Raw genomic sequence first — 17090 nt, forward strand, 5'->3', positions numbered from 1 at the left:
ACTAAAACTAGTTTAATCAAAACAGGAAATTATTGGAAGGACACAGGAGTATTTCAGGGAACACAAGGCAGCTTGACCTTACTAAGAACTGGGACCACCCACTGTTATTCTCTCTGCGTCTTACAGGGTCCCTCTTGACTGCTTCTCTCTGCATATCTATTTCATTCCTTTATTCTCTGCAGTTTTTCTTTGCCTCCCTGCACGTACCCCCAAACTCCATAGTTTATGCATTTTATTACTAGCTACATGCAGAGACCAATTCCAAATCAATAGGCAAGGGAAACAGAGGGGACTAGCTTAAGACAGGAACCATCTCTGCTGTATGTAATCACCTCTGACCAGGGGTGCAGGGTCATGTGGTGCAAATATGGCTGCCTGCCAAGTCCTCTACTGTTCTCAGAAAAATCATTATGGGTGAAGCCTAGACTCCAAAGCTAATCAATTACATCAACCTGTCAGGTTTCTACTCTCATAACTGCACGGTCTTATACCACATAGTTATGACTAAATGATAAAACTTGGAAGATCCAACTGTTAGATCTCCTTGTCCTGTATATATTTTTCTCCAATCTTTATGCTCACTTTAACTTTGTATTACATAGATTGTAAATAATTCTAAAAATGCTCTGGTTCCAAAATAAAAAACATATATGCAAACCATTCTAAATATAAAAATGCACAAAATTTGTACATATTTATACTCGTAAATCAATACGAGCCTAACTTTAGGAAAAGAGCATGTCACATGTGTTTTCCCCGTCCAGAGAGCATAGTAGTCCAACAAGCCTAACTGAAGTCAAACAGTGCTTTTGATTTGAATGGGCATAAGAAGTCTTAATTGTTGCCTCAACTTTTAGAGCATTTGTGATTCAAACATGTCATGCAGTTAGCAGCAGCAGGAGGATGTTGATGTGTTTAGGCTCATACTTGAACTTCCTAAAGTTCAAATACCTGCCCAAATATGTACTAATATTTATTGACTTTCTGATACAAATGGGGAAAAATAATTTTATCCATGCCTGAAAAGAATGCGGGAAAGAAACTCAGAGCATTCCATGTCTTTAAAGTTGTCTGGAAGGATGTGCTAAATATTGAGGTTTGCAAAGAAATATTCCAAGAATGGATTTTCCAGAATTCTGCTTCATTAAGAAGCATTTAAAAATATCAAGGTCTTCAGAAAATATAACTGGAAATTTTATATGAAACATTATGCCTCCATATAGTTTTCTGTATTATATCAAATTTATGCCAAATTTGTTCCAACAGTGAACAGCACCCATAGCTTGGAGTTGAATGAGAAACATACTTTTCATTCCTACTGTATAGCACAGGGAACTATATTCAATATCCTGTGATAAACCATGATGGAAAAGAATATGAAAAAGAATGTATATATGTATAACTGAATCACTTTGCTGTATAGTAGAAATTAACACATTATAAATCAACTATACTTCAGTAAATTTTTTAAAAAATATACTTTACATGATCATTAGTGTTAAATGTTTTATTACAATATCTCATTTTGCTTCTTTCAGACACACCATGGCTCAAATAAATGACACAACCATAATGGCTAGATAATGTTTAAGAAGAATCACCTAAAAGTTAAAAATGGTAAAACTTGTTCTTGATGTCAGGAATTGCCACATTACCACTGAGCAGTGAAATGGCCACAAAGGGGAACTTACTCTCCAAAAATGCTTTGATCCACAAGTTTCCCAGAGAGAGGCTGCCAAGCATGATAGCATTATCTGTATTTTCAGTTAACACACAGTATCAGAGGCCAGCGAAGCAGTGTTTCTCCTCCATTTAACCCTTAATAATTTAATTCCCCATTCATAATCATCTTTTGTTGTTGTTGGATTTTTTTTTAACATCTTTGTTGGACTATAATTGCTTTACAATGTTGTGTTAGTTTCTGCTTTATAACAAAGTGAATCAGCTATATGTATACATATATCCCCATATCCCCTCCCTCTTGCGTCTCCCTCCCTCCCACCCTCCCTATCCCACCCCTCTAGGTGGTCACAGAGCACTGAGCTGATCTCCCTGTGCTATGCGGCTGCTTCCCACTAGCTATCTATTTTACATTTGGTAGTGTATATATGTCGATGCCACTCTCTCACTTCGTCCCAGCTTATCTTTCCTTAATAATCTTAAGAGAAATGTCTTCTGTTCAGTTTTAAAACAATTTCTTTGAACTCTTCCTTGTGAACTACATTTTTATCAAAAAACTAAATAGGTTGTAAGATATTAATTTCTTATTTTACCTTTCTGATGATAAAGTCAAAGCAACCAAGGGGCCATCTTCAGTACCATCATGTATATGCAGTGTTTGAAGTTAAAGTCTATGCCTGTCTCTCTTCTGTGTATAAGAAATGCCTTCCGGTCACACAGAACATCCTCACCCATGCCAAAATTAGTATATAAATTATATACATAGTTTAGATACTATTTTCTTCATTAATCCACGTCACACGCAGAAATTGAAGTATTCAAGGTTTTTGCTGGTTTGATGACATGATTTTCCGGTATTTGTTCCAAGCTTCTTTTATAATCATTATTTCTATGAAGTCATTCAACTTGGAAATAATTGCTTGCCAAAACTGAGTTTTTCTGGTGAACCACTCAACACAGCTTTAGTTTTACAAAGAACACCATTCTTTGTATGCTGTTAATCTTGGCTTACAAACACCACATATTATCCTTCCCACTTGAACAGTTCAGCTCCTGTTCTCTTAGTTATACTTTGGAACCATTAGACTTACGGCTGGAATATAAATGTGTGAGTCACCTAGCTGGTGAGTCTTTGAAAACAGATTTTCCAAGTATGGATATATGGACCGTCTGCTCGTGGCAACATCTAGTAGTTATTAAAAATGTGAGGACTTCCCAGTCTGCAAACCTGCCTTATATCAGAAAAATTGTTGGCATTTTATTTCATAGAGTTTTGTTACTTAGTCTGATTTTAACTTTGACATTAAGTATCTATGACATTGTGTTCCCAATACTTGACACAGAAGTTATTCAAGTTAAATTATTCAAATAAATTAGTGCTTCCTGTGAAAATACTAAGCGCTTAATTCTCATTTTTATTTGCTCCTTTAATCTTATCTCATTTAAGGTTGCACTTCTGAAAAGCTATTAACAGAAGGTCGTAACATGAAAATTTGACCAATAAATTAAAAATCCAGGTATTCAGTGGATTATTCTACAGAATACAAAATAATTTCGCTATCAGTTAATTTTTCTAACCAAAATGACTTAAAGACCACCAAAATGGAACATTGTGTTGACAAAGCATGGGCCTGACTTAATAAAACAAATCACAAACATGGCCACTATGGCAAAGCAAATTAAAATTGTTTTCCTGTTTCCTGTTCACAATGAAATATCTGAAGGCAATGGATTTTCCCTTGTCTAATCCTAGTGAAGTTATCTCTCCATGTCTTCCAAATTCAGAGAAACTGGGTCATGGATAATTACCAGGCAGGACATGACTGTAAAGGTGTTTCGCCTGTGAGAATTCTGTATGAAAATGAAAGTACCTTATACTGAAAATATAATACATCAAATGAATGATGCTGATCCATCGAATTAGAATAAGGTCATTGAAAAGGAAAATTTCTACGATAGAAAATTTGTGAAAATGTTAGAATTCATAACTTAAATGTGCATACTTTTGAACATCTGATATTAAATACCTCATAGATTTATGAATGATTTACAATATTTTTTCAGCAGAAAAATATACTGTGAGCCTGTCAAGATTTGAGCGTTCATGAGAAATGAAAGGCATGACAAAAAATATATATTTTATATTCAAACTGATTTTATCAACACAAGAAAATTTGCTCAATTATATATGGCTCTATTTCTACCTTCCAGAAAATTTTCTGACAATCATACAAGTGAATTTTTTGCTCTAATATATATTTCTTTCCAAGTATACTTAACATTTATCTAATACACAAAGGGTGATGGGAAATTTGGACTTTATGAATTTCTACACATACACATATGCACATTGAAAATTCAGTGTCTAATTAAAAAATAGAAATAATGCAGGAAAGCCTGTTTTAACATACCTTGCAACTACTGAAAACTAAACAAAAACCAAAATAGAGTATCAAACCCTTCACTACTCCTCTTTCTACTTGTGTGATTAGACAATAGGAAAAAGGAGAGCCTACACTATATCTCCTCTCTGTGCCTTTTAAGATAGAAAGTTAAAAAAGACACTTAATATTCTTTCTTTTATTGTTCATATAACTCAGCTGCAGAAGATAGAAAGGATTTGGGAGATAATTTGAAACAAAATATAGTTAAAAAATTTTTTACACAAAATGAACATGTCATATCAAGCTATGTTTTCTAAATAACATATACTTTATAAAAGAGAAAATGAACTGAAGACATGTAATTTAGAAACCTGTTAAAGAGTCCACACAGTAGAGAAGACACAAAGTCAAACCACATCAGTGAAGCCACTTTTATTTTTATTTTTTCCACATAGATAACTTCATGTCAGCTACAAAAATCATGAAATTAAGAACTGATCGTGAAACTGCAAACTCAAAACCACTGGAGTGATAAACAGGTTCCCCCCAGAGGACTGTTAAAAAAACAATAACCAGAATAGCATGAATTCATATTTAAGTATTAAACATGTCATATATTTTAAAATAATAAATATATAACAGCAGTAGAGAAACTAATAGCATAAACAGCATGGAGTATATTTTATTTTTTAAGACAGATGAAATTTCTAGGCACAGTTTTAGGCATTAAAGAGGACACAGAGGCATAGGTTAGTGTGTGCTGCTCTGTACAAAAATACAGTCTGAATAAATTACATTGCTAGCCATACAATTAGACGTCACTTACCAGTCAGTTCATTGCATGTTTAATAATATACAGGTACATGCTAATCCATATATATCATTTATATTTCAAACACATAGGTCTCTCTATTTATGTCTTTAAAATTTACATGTTGAACTTACAAAAAGCTAAATTGTTGTGCAAGAAATCCAAATAACTAGCCCTGCTGAGTACTTTATGCTATATGTATGTATGTATATCTCTCTCTCTCTCTCTAAGATAAACAATGGGATTGTAGTTAATAGTTTGGCTTGTAAGAAAACATTAAACAAACCTAAAGCTGCAAAGACATAATGTTATTGTGAGTGAAAAATTCACTTGTGTTGATTCTGATAGACAAAACAGTATTTTGGATGAACAATGACAACTTTCATGTTATATTGAACTTGTTAGTAATGAAACACTTTCAAATATTAGTGATGGTAGAAATATAGCATAGGGCTCTTCACTGGGAAGGGGAAAAAAGTTATATAAGAAATCTACTTCTCAGTAAACAGCAAATATGTGTGCCTTAGCTTATACTATATTCTGTCACTTTCCAGCTTTTCATATTGACAGAGAATGAAAACTTTGTAAGACTCAAGATATGATATTGTTCTAACAGCACACTGCATCCTCTACTAGGACTAAGAAAAGTGCCTCATTGATGTCAGCACCAAAGTACTGTTTGTCCATTATTCAGGAATAAAGAGATTCTCTCCCAGTAAAGAGTGTTTAGTAGCTGAAATCCCTTTCCAACAAATACCGTTATTTCTCATGCTGCTCTGATAATATGCAATTAACAGCAAGATAGTCTGGCCCAGATTTTACTATTTCTCAAGAAAATTGCTTCAAAAGATTCTATAATAGTAATATCTTTCTGGAAAATTTCCACTCATAGTTTCTTATGATTCTATACAGAATTATATACTTTTATAAAGGTTTCTCTCTAGGATGCATTTAATCATTTTTGTCTGTCATCGCTAAAATAAGAATAAGCCTGGTTTTTCAAATTTACTTTGTGATTCCATAGAAAAGTCACAAGATAAGAGGGTTTTTTTAAGCCTTTGAATAATAAAATAGTTTTGTTTTTTTCCTGTTGTTTTGGCAACAGTTCTTAAGACAAGCTGAAAGCAGAACTCTGCTTTGGGAGGTAAAGCAAATTATTAAATACTATTGATGTGGTCCTGCTCTTAACAGATTTTGCAATATAACAGAACACAGGTACATTTTAAATGATTTCTCCAATGCTTCTTTCTGCAAGAGGGCCAAATAGTGTCTTTGTTAACAAAAATAATTATTTATAATTTTTATATTAGAACTGTATATTTGATATAAAAATATGTTTACAATTAAACTAACCAAATTTGTATATTAAACAGGATTAACACAAGTTTGCAGTGTAAGACTCGTTGCAAGCTTATTCCCTATTATTGATAGTTCCTTCCATTTGACCAGTCAATAAATGATTCCCTTACTATAAATCCATCATAATTGTGTGCACAAATCAGTTAGCCCATTAGTTAACTTCAGAGGACCAGGTGATAACCAGATGAATTCTACTCCTCTATTGACATTTAGACATTTATATAAATCTATCACTATTCCTTTATTTTTTAATGAAGACATTTAAAATACTTGGAAAAAAAGCAGCCTTCTATTTTAATGAATTTTAAACAAAATGATCATCCTAATTGCTACTCTCTTTTGAACTACAGGGCTTACAGAAGAATCATTAATTTTCAGATTAACACCATTTCAGTTTTTCTTCTTATACAATTCTATTAACACTTTCCAGTGAAACAGTAGAGAACATAGAGCAAAAGCTTTAGGGTATATGCACTTTTGTATGGTAAATAAGTGTGAATACCGATCTAAGCCTCTTAAAAATGTGTACAAGGTTACTGTTCAAATCACTTCACTAGAGCAAACATTTATTTTATGTGCAAAAGGCAAATGCATGTGTAGGGCTAGGGAATAACTTATTACCATTTATACTAATGGTTCACCTTCTATAAAAATATTTAAGCTTGTTACATATGCACAACTGTTTGCTGTAATGTTTGGTAAGTGATTTAAAGGGTACTTAGGACAAAAGCAACTCATGCATATTTCTTTCTAGTTGCCCCAAGGAAAGTAGAGACTCAATTTTTCCTCATTCTAGATATGGCTGAGGCAAAATTTCTAACCACATAATGAAAAGCACATGTCTCCAAGTCTTGACTTCCTTCCCAGGGAGATGCTGATTGCCAAAGCATAACCTCCCTTTAAAACAAGTATTCTTGAAGGTGGAATATGTATCATTAACCAGTTACATTCAGAACCCCCATTAGATGCTGAAGGGAAGTTCACTTTTCAAGAGTTCACTCAAGCAAATAACCAACGGCCAATGTAGTCACTGGGTGGGATAAGCAGGCGATAAGGACTCTAACAGAGGAATCCTTGTCAGCACAATGGAGCTTCTAAACGTTGCTTATGCCAGCTGCTCCCCTGCAGGCAATAGAAGATTCAGGCATTTCTCATTCCAACTAGTTTCTCACAATGGTTGCTGTCATATAGACCCTTCACTTGTCAAGAAATGTGACATGAACATATTGGAAGTTTGCAGCATTTGCCTATGTCTAATCAGCTCTCTTAATTTGTGCAGGTCCCTAAAATGGATGTAAAAGCTGGTTATGATGTTGACAGCCAAAAGGCAAAAGATATTAAATCAACTGAGCAAACTGCTTGATGCTCCACAAGTGTTTTAGAAAATAGTGACTTAGAAAAGATGCAGATGTAATCCTTTTGTTGGATGGTTGATTTTTTTTAAAATTTTAGACTATTGGTTCTAGTAGTAGTCTTCGTAGTTCTTAGGGTTCAGGCAATAAAGGATGGCACCCCCAAACGAAAATATAGTTGCACCCCAGGCCAAGCCATAACCCCAATTGAACTCATGGTAAATTTTCAAGCTCACAGTTTCAATGAACTTGATTGGGTAAAGGACCAGGCTGCAAACCTGTAAAACAACTAAAAAAAAAGCAAATCAAAATTAGGAAAATGTTATTTACAGGAAATAAAATGATATACACATATACATATGTATGAGAATTACACTTTAATCAAATAAACAAAAAAGCCAAAAAATTTGAAGCATTGCTTATTCTAGATGGTACACTTTAAAATATTGACAACTTTTTCTGTTTAACACTATTTCACAGTACAGTAAGAATTACTCTATTAATAATTAGCAAATCACTATAATAGTATTTGATGAAATAATTAGTGTAATATAATTTATATGAACATACAAAATAATGGTTCTCACTTTACAAACACATATATAATTATCACTATTATGGCAAGTAGTACTAGTTTAGCTAAACTGTTTCACTATACAACACCTGTAAATAGCTTCCCAAGAATAGTGACCCCAAATAGCAGCTAAAAACCCTTGTTATTTATTTATACTCTTGAGAAATTGGGGACTTTGAATTCATCTGTACTGATGAAACCGGTGTACCTGTGATTCAAGATGTGCTTTTGTTGCTGTCACTTCTCAATATCATCTAACTCAGCCCAATATTCCAAGTCCTACCTTGATGTCCTTACTCTGATCAAAAACTATTTTTATTCTTTTCTTTTCATCCAGTCCATACCTCTCGTCTTTTAAAATGGGTTCAAAAGTCATCTTTGTCAAGAAGCCACACCAACTTACACCCTTATTAGATATAACAGGTATAAATATATTATATATTTATTCCTCACCTACTTTCAAAAAAGAATTAAGTCTATGAAGGCATGGGAGGTAATCGTACTAGAAAACCTAAGTTAATGATGTCTACCACAATAGGGCACAAAACTTAGCTCTTACTTCTTAGTTAAATCTTAGTTCTTAGGCAGGGCTAAAGGGGAAATGTGATGAGTCATACTTAATAAAATAAAAGAAACCAGTTAATCGGGAAGGGGGAGGTGCTTTTTAAAAAAATATCTAAAATGCAGTCGGTATTTATCCAGTGGATATTTATATGGGAGACACTGGATTATATATGAGGTGATGTCTTCCATTCAAAATCATAACTTTCTATTGGATCAACTATTATATAATTTCTTTTTCTTTTTTTTTTGGCCACGCCGCACGGTTTGTGGGATCCCCGACCAGGGATTGAACCCATGCCCCCTGCAGTGGAAGCACAGAGTCCTAACCACTGGACCACCAGGGAATTCCCTTCTATTTTATTTAAATCAATTTAATGAGAATTTATGGGATGCATCTGCCTTATTCTCTACTATATGATGGCTTCCACCCTCAAGAGACAATCTTCACCCTGAAAAATCTGAGATATAGTAATATGTGACAGGGATTGGCAAACTACCAAATCTGGCCTGCTTTTTGTTTTTGAAAAAAAGTTATACTGGAACACAGCCAGGCTCATTCATTTATCTACTGTTCACACTACCATGGCACAGTTGAGTAGCTGCAACAGAAACCATGTGGCTCACAAAGCCAGAAGTATTTACTATCTGGCCTTTTATAAAAAAAAAAAAGTTTACCAACCCCTGATATATAACGTAAATTTTGGGTTAAAATAATTATTATTTAACTCATCTTAAAAATACCATAAATTCCAAAAATGTGAATGATTAAGGTGTAGGAGACAAGAGTAAACTTTGACACAGTAAAAATGATACAGCTTATTACATTTTTTGAAAACAGCAAGAGGATGGATAGTGTGTTTAATTAAACTGGAATTTCCTGCTTTAAAATCTACTCTCATCTATTCTCAGTACCTGTAAAATATCATTAATACCAATATGACTAATGTTCCTAGAAAGTCTACATTAACAGTCATCTATCTCTGGCATAAGACTGATGAACTACAGAAAACTCATGAGGGGGCATGATTCCTCAAAATTATTACTTTCGATAACGCTCAGACTAGGGGTGAAATGACCTTTCTGGAAGCAGATATAAGAATTCCAAACATTTTTGCCATGTAGCTCAACACTGCTCTGGGCCAGCACTAGCCTACCATACTTCCACATTACTACTGACAGTGGATGGATAAGTAGGTCCATATAACAGGAGAATCTCTCAACATTCAAAACAGAAATCACACGTTGTTTATAGTTTAAAAATCTCAGAAAAAGTTTTAAGTCGTTGTTAGAACAATTAACAGCATATTATATAATCCACACTTCTATTTCCAGCCAGTAAGTGCTAAATGTGTATTAATTTAAAAACTGGCTGGCTCTGTGCCTTTGTGATGGAAAGGGTGCTTTCATGTTTTAAATGTCTTAAAACTAACAAGAAGTCAATTACTATCAACCATGAACTACAGAAAAAAAAATCCAAAGTTACTAAGTAAATTAAAAAGAAAAGCATTTTTCTCCTTTGGTTTCTATACTCTGGCCACTAGTCAAATCATGACTGATCTTGCCAGGATATGATTGAAATATGAATGTGAATTAGAAACAGTAAAATTCATTTACTCATTCAACAAATACTTGAATGTTTCTAAAGTGACACAGTTTAAGGCACTGGTAACACGAGTTGCTACCCTCATGGCTAGGCACACCATTATCAGTAAATAAATATAGAATACGGCAGGTATTGCTAAGAGACGTGAAAATACAAGAAAGCAAGAAAACAAGACAGAGGGATGCAGGCTGCTCTTTTAGATGAGAGCTGAAGAAGGCCTCTCTGGGGAGGAGTCATTAAAGCACAGACCTGAATGAAGTGAGGGGTGTAGGTCAATGTAGTGGGAAGTGAGCGATCTTGGGTAGAGGGCACAGGCAGTGCAAAACTGATGCAGGAGCACACTGGGTACAGTGGAACATCAGTAAGGATGCTGTGGATGCAGTACAGCGGTACAGAGAGCAAGGAAGGGAACAGCATGAGATGAGATAGAAAAGACAGCCAGAGGCTCATTCAGGAATGGCCTTGTGAACCATGGTCAGGGGTCTGGATTTCATTCTAAATGTGATGAGCAACTGCAAGAGGAATGTGAACAGAGAAGTAAAAACTGATCTGAATTATATTCTAAAAGGATTATACTGCTTCTTTTGTGAATCAGCCAGTTCCTGGAGTGAGGTGTTCACCTATCCTGCTTTTAATATTCATTTCAATGTGTTTTATTTAGCAAATATTTGGTCTTCATGGTATAATATAATGATATAGTTTCCCTCTAGTGGGAAAAGTAGAAACACGACTCCATTAGGCTCCATTGGCTTCCTTCTCTCTCTTGAGCAGCTTTCTTAGAGATGGAACTTTATTGTGTTGTTTGCCAGATGAAAATAACCCTAAAATGCTTTATGCTTCTGAATTATTTTAATCCCTTTGGAATCACTGAGAAAAATGCATGTAATAGCAAAATTGAGAAAAAAATATAATCTTGCATTTGTAAATAATTTTCTTCATTTAATATAATATATAGATGCAGGTTAAAATGTTTCCTTGCCTTTCACAGATGCTGCAAAGGAAACTAACAAACACACCTAGAGTCCAGAACTCAAGAAAATAACACCATACTATGTTTCTACTTTACCACCAATCGATGAAACATAACAGGCATTGGCTGTGGTATTTTCTATGCTCTATCTCAGAGGCATAAGTAAAGTTGTATAGCGTTTTAGAATTTGAAGGGAACTTGAGGTTCATTTTATTCCCCCTCCCTACTTTTTGGAAAAGAGGCAACAAAACTACCAGCCATGAAATTGTGCAGACAGAAACATGACAAGAACTTAGAGGTTCTTGTGTTATTTCTAGTTTTCTTTAAGGGGATATTTTTCAATGTTTTCAATATTGAAATATTCAAAATATTCAATATTCAAATAGTCAATATTTTCTAACATGGGGATATTTCAATATTTCAACAAACATTTATTGGATGCCCACTGCATTCTAGGTGAAAGAGGTAAGACAGATAGGACACGGCCCTTGTCCTCTGATATTTCATACTCTATCGTGGAGACAGACACACAGATACAAACAAATGTGTTCAACAGTAGTAGTAGAGGCATGTTCACTTATAATCCGTTCATCATGTTTATTGAGCTCTAATGATATTCCAAGTACCACTTCTGCCTGCAGAAAGAAGGGAGGGCTTCAGAGACGAAGCACTATTTGAACTGGTTCTTGAAGGATGGACAGTACTCGGTCAGAAGAGAAACATGAAAATACCTCTAGGAAGAAGCAGCAGTTTCCATAAAGCTTGGAGATATAAAAGGCTGTGCCCATAGAAAACTCACATGGGTAGAATGAAGGGCACAGTCACATGGAGATGTTTGGTTTAGACTATAAAAGACTTATTAGCATGTCATAAAAATACAGACTGGTTTCTATAGGGAGACATTTCAGAGGTTATTTGAATTGTAGATGCTGTTGGTACGCTTTCCATATACTCTCATCCTCATAATTTCAGTATATGTCAGCCTGACTTTCGATTGTCAGCACCTGCACTTCTTTGCCTGACTTTTCCTCTGGCCACAAAAGCTACTTTGCCTGACTCCGAGGCAGGTACAGTGTTCTGGGAAATTACCATTGCTGTTTCCCCATCATCACCAACAGCCCTTACCAATGACTATCAGCATTTGCTTTATAAATACTCCAATTCCCTAGTCCTTCCAGTGAGGTAACTCTGAGGGGTGTGTTCTGCACTGGTTTCCAAAATTTTTCCAGGAAGATTAAGCTCCAGGTGCTTACAGTGACCACTGGTTTGATAATGTACTCTTTATTGGCTGCCTTCTCTTCCCTGTCTCACTTTCTTTCCATATCCCTTCTTTTACCTCCCAGATTAAGTACTTGCACTTGATTCCTTGCTTCAGATTCTGCCTCTGGGGAAACCAAAGGAACAAGTGACAAGACCAGATTTGTATTTCAGAACTACATCTCATGTGTTTGTATGCAAGACAGCCTAAAAGGGAGGAGACTGGAGGAGGACAGGCCCCTAGGAGGTTAGTCAGTGCATGGATTCCTGTGCACAGTGATGACTAAGGTAACATCAGTGGGAAAGGTCAGGGAAAGTAAAGACTATAAAAGAAAAACTGAGTAACTGGATTCCAGGAAAGGGAAAGGAAGGAGTCACATAGACAGTTTAACTCAGACGTTACCACAGAAAAATAAATTAGGGGGAAGTTCAAATTTGGGAACTGAGATGTTGCACTTGAGGAAGAGTTATATCCTCAACTAACTCAGTAATGGTGGTGTATAAAAAGAAACTACAGACTTAGAAGATAATTTAAAGACAGAATTGATAGGACTATCCAGCCAAGTCCCCTAAATATCAAATTTACATAAAGGAAACAATATTTGTAGAATAAAAAACATTTGCCCATGAAAGGTTAACATGAAGCTATCAATTTCTCTCCTTTTTAATTTAATCTATAACTACTTAAAATTAAGCAGTACATATGAAATGAATTTTGATGGTGATACTGTAAACTGTTCTAACCAAAGGGTAGTTTGATATGGATAAAGATCTGTGAATAGAACTCCTTTTTAGTTTGAAATATAAGCTGGACACTGATTTTTCTGTCAAAATCTAGACTTGAAATACCTCCAGCCATCTCCTTGTGCCTGACAGGATGGAGAGGAGGGCTGCAATACACAAGCCTCTAATCAGAGATGGAAAGCAGCTGCAGGACCCCCCTCCCAAAATATCCCCATTCTGCATAAATAATCATTTAGAGGAGGCTTTCTGCAGATATAACAGAAAGGAACATCCTCAATAATACAATTAGTGGGGATTCTGTCATTTAAAATCTGAATTATGAAAGACTCAGATTTTTCTGCAACTTGTCTTAAAGGCCATGGGGGAGAAAAAGGAAACAATCATCCTAAGTCCCAGTGGGGCATAAAAAGATCTGCAAAACCATACAATAAGAGAAAAGGACCCAGAAAAAGGCAACCCCTCTAATTTCACCAAGTCTTTAGTGAGAACTAGATGTCAGGTATCAGAATCTCCTCATGCATTATCTGTCATTGTCAGTTACACAATAAAAAACATGCTATAGTCAACTGTACTGGACATGTGCACAGTTTTCATGATGTACTATGTTTCAGTCATGCTGTACTGATCAGTTTGTGGTCTTTGTGACACCTTGAGTTGCTGCCATCCTTCAGGTGTTGCTCCCAAGAGATGGAGTAACTGGAGTTACAGGATGGACTCCAACTGCAGTACACAGTTGGCAGCTGAATTAAAAATTCAAGGCTGGGGCTTCCCTGGTGGCGCAGTGTTTGGGAGTCCGCCTGCTGATGCAGGGGACACGGGTTGGTGCCCCGGTCCAGGAAGATCCCACATGCCGCGGAGCGGCTGAGCCCGTGAGCCATGGCCACTGGGCCTGAGCGCCCGGAGCCTATGCTCTGCAACGGGAGAGTCCACAACAGTGAGAGTCCCGCGTACCGCAAAAAAAAAAAAAAAAAAAAAAATTCAAGGCTGATTCGGCTTTTATTTTTCTATGTGTTATATGTACCCAAGTACAGATAACTCCTGAAACCTCACTTGGGCTCTCAAATTAGAGAGCTGCCCTGAATTGAAACCCTGGCTCTGCAACTTACTAGCTGGACAACACCAGACAATTACTTAACCTTTCTGAGGCTGCTTCTTCACTGATAATATGAGGAAAATAAATACCTAATCTTAAGACTGTTATAGCAGAGATAGCAGTGTGCTACAGGTCTAGCAGTATGACACATGGTAGGTGCTCAGTTAATTATTATTATCATCAACAGTATCATTATAGATAACATCTTATTCTGAAGTCTAAATTTGTAGGACCGAAGGTAGAAGAGTTGTGGAACATAGGACAATGTTTTAGATGGGTTGCAGCGATGGCTGCCTCTTAGATCTTCTAGCAATTATTCAAGCAGGTAGCAAACCCACCCTAAATCAAGGACCTCAGAGAAAAAGAGAAGACAAGAAAACCTCTAAAATTTGTCTAGCTGTGTTTATAAGACTTAATCATCAGCTTTTAGTAAAAACCCTTTAAGAGTATATTATCTAACACCAAGATAGTGAAGTTGCATACTATAGGCACCCAACATACATTTGTTAAATAAATGAATGAAAATATGGATATATGAAAAATAATCTTTACAACTGTTACTTTTTTGAGCTGTTTTGGTCTTAGATTTGTGGTCACAGGGAATTTGCTGCTTCATAAATTGCCAACAGAGAAATGGTTTAAGAAAAAACAAATTACAGTTAGCTAGCTGTTTTCATGCCTGTTTTTCCCTATCAGATTATAAACCACATTCCTCAGTCTTCTTTCCGTCATTCACTCAGCTATTTACTGAGTGCCCCAGAGTACCAGGCACTGCATATGGTACTGAATTAATGATGTAGTTCTGCGTAGAAATGTTTCCAAGTGGTAGTGCTATGTCTGTTTTGATTTTATGTACTGCAAGTTTCAGCAGAAGCAAAAAAAAAAAGAATATTTCTTAGTTGAGATAAGTATCATTCCCTATGTGTGTGAATACCAAGATAAAGCCTAATATTATTTGGAGAAGAAAATATTGTGAGAAAAGTGGAGAAATACAGACCATTTTCAAGCAGACCAGGATGAGTAAAAAGGGAAAATAGTCCCAAATACACATTTACAAAGAATCACTAAACTGGTGAGACAAGCCAACCACTCGAATAAGTATGTTTCCTAAGAAGCAAGCAAGATAAACAACCATGATTTTTAGCTAGCATTGTTTCAAGTAGGCAGATTTTCCAACTTTGTTAATCTTACATCCAAATCATAAATGGATTATTATGTTTAATAAATATCTTTTCCAGAAGTCAGCTACAGGCAACTCTTTAATGGCTTTTGCAGATGGGAGAGAGAAATTTTTTCATGACATGTTTCAAATAACCAGTAAGTTTTACCTTGCTTATATGCAAAGTGAATGCTAAACTAATGGTTATTTCAAGAAAAGCTTCCATAAGCAGTCTCAAAAGAGAATGAGTAAAATTAAATCTCAGCACATGTACAGTTTTAAAATGTAGCAGTATAATGCTCATTTTCGGTCTCGGCAGGTAGAATAATACTGTATGAATGTTGCTTTAGGGATTCGTCTCGTTATTTTATAATTTACTAATATTTGTGGCAGCGAGAGTTAAATCAAAATCTTTTTTTGACCAAATCCATTACCTTTAACTTATACTCATTTACAATATGTTTTCTGTTACAACCAGTGCTTATTTTCACATTTTCACAAATTTTGCTATACTTGGGAAAAACTATAGAACTTTTTAAGAAAAAACTGGAACTTCCAGTTATTTCTGTAAGAATGTTTATAATAGGTGCTTTAAACAACAGATTTCTTTATAGATTCTGCATATGCCATTATAGAGTAAGTTAAAGGCTAAATGGGATAGTAACTAGGTAGCACAATAATACTGGATATTTATAAGAGAATGTCTAGACTGTCTCTATATCTTCATAAATCAGAAATATGAGTATTCTAAAAATTATTCAAAACATAATTCCAGTTTTAAAGAACTGTATATCATTTCAGAACAATTTATCAAGAAATTCTATTATAATTGACTCTAATCACTATGTTAATAAATCCTAGCTGCAAAGATAAACTTATACTATAATTAAAATATCTAAGTTATTTCATTGTAAAAATAGGAAAAGAGCCGTGGCAAATCCATGAACTGAGAAATAAACTGCAGAATGATGGAATCTTTAGGAGAATCTTCATGTTATACTAAATTATTCACAATAGAGACCTTTATTACATGAGATCAACAATATAATGATATTGTGGCCACCGCCTAAGACTTCAAAATATTTTTTGTAATAGTGTTTTCTACTCTATTAGAAAGTATCTGTCATGCTATTTAGCCAGTTTTATAGGTGTCTCAATATAATGTCCAGTCCATAATAGGTACCCAGTAAAGAGTGAATGAATGAATGAGGGATCCAGTAGTGAATGAACCACCCGTTTAGGATTCAGTAGCCTCCTAGCCCCAGGTCCACCAGTAACTACTATGTGATCTTGAGCACATCACTTAAGAGATTTTAATTAGATCTATTTCTACATTCTTTCAGCCCTGTGGACCGTTGTTTTTATGACCCTTGCATTCTGACCAGTCTTCATGGGTATAAGAAGATGAACACAAACAGCAGGGGGCAGCAGAACACTTCTGATTTTATAATTTTAGACCAAATGACCCTTCAAATCCTGAGAAATTTCATCTATTCCCATCTTTAAACAGCTTTAAAAAATCCATCTAACAGGCTAGATG

The 17090-nt window shown here is 35.2% G+C and overlaps 1 protein-coding gene across 1 annotated transcript in view; it reads right to left on the reverse strand.

The window, feature by feature from the left end:
- Positions 1-4481: 4481 nt before the first annotated feature.
- Positions 4482-17090, reverse strand: part of TMEM47 (transmembrane protein 47) — a 29137-nt gene continuing 16528 nt past the window's right edge. The window contains exon 3 of the mRNA XM_004285507.3: positions 4482-7875. Within this exon, the coding sequence (XP_004285555.1) occupies positions 7697-7875 (179 nt within the window). The 3' untranslated portion in view covers positions 4482-7696. The remainder of the gene's footprint in view (positions 7876-17090) is intronic.

Source organism: Orcinus orca, chromosome X, assembly GCF_937001465.1.
Source record: "Orcinus orca chromosome X, mOrcOrc1.1, whole genome shotgun sequence".
Taxonomy (NCBI): domain Eukaryota; kingdom Metazoa; phylum Chordata; class Mammalia; order Artiodactyla; family Delphinidae; genus Orcinus; species Orcinus orca.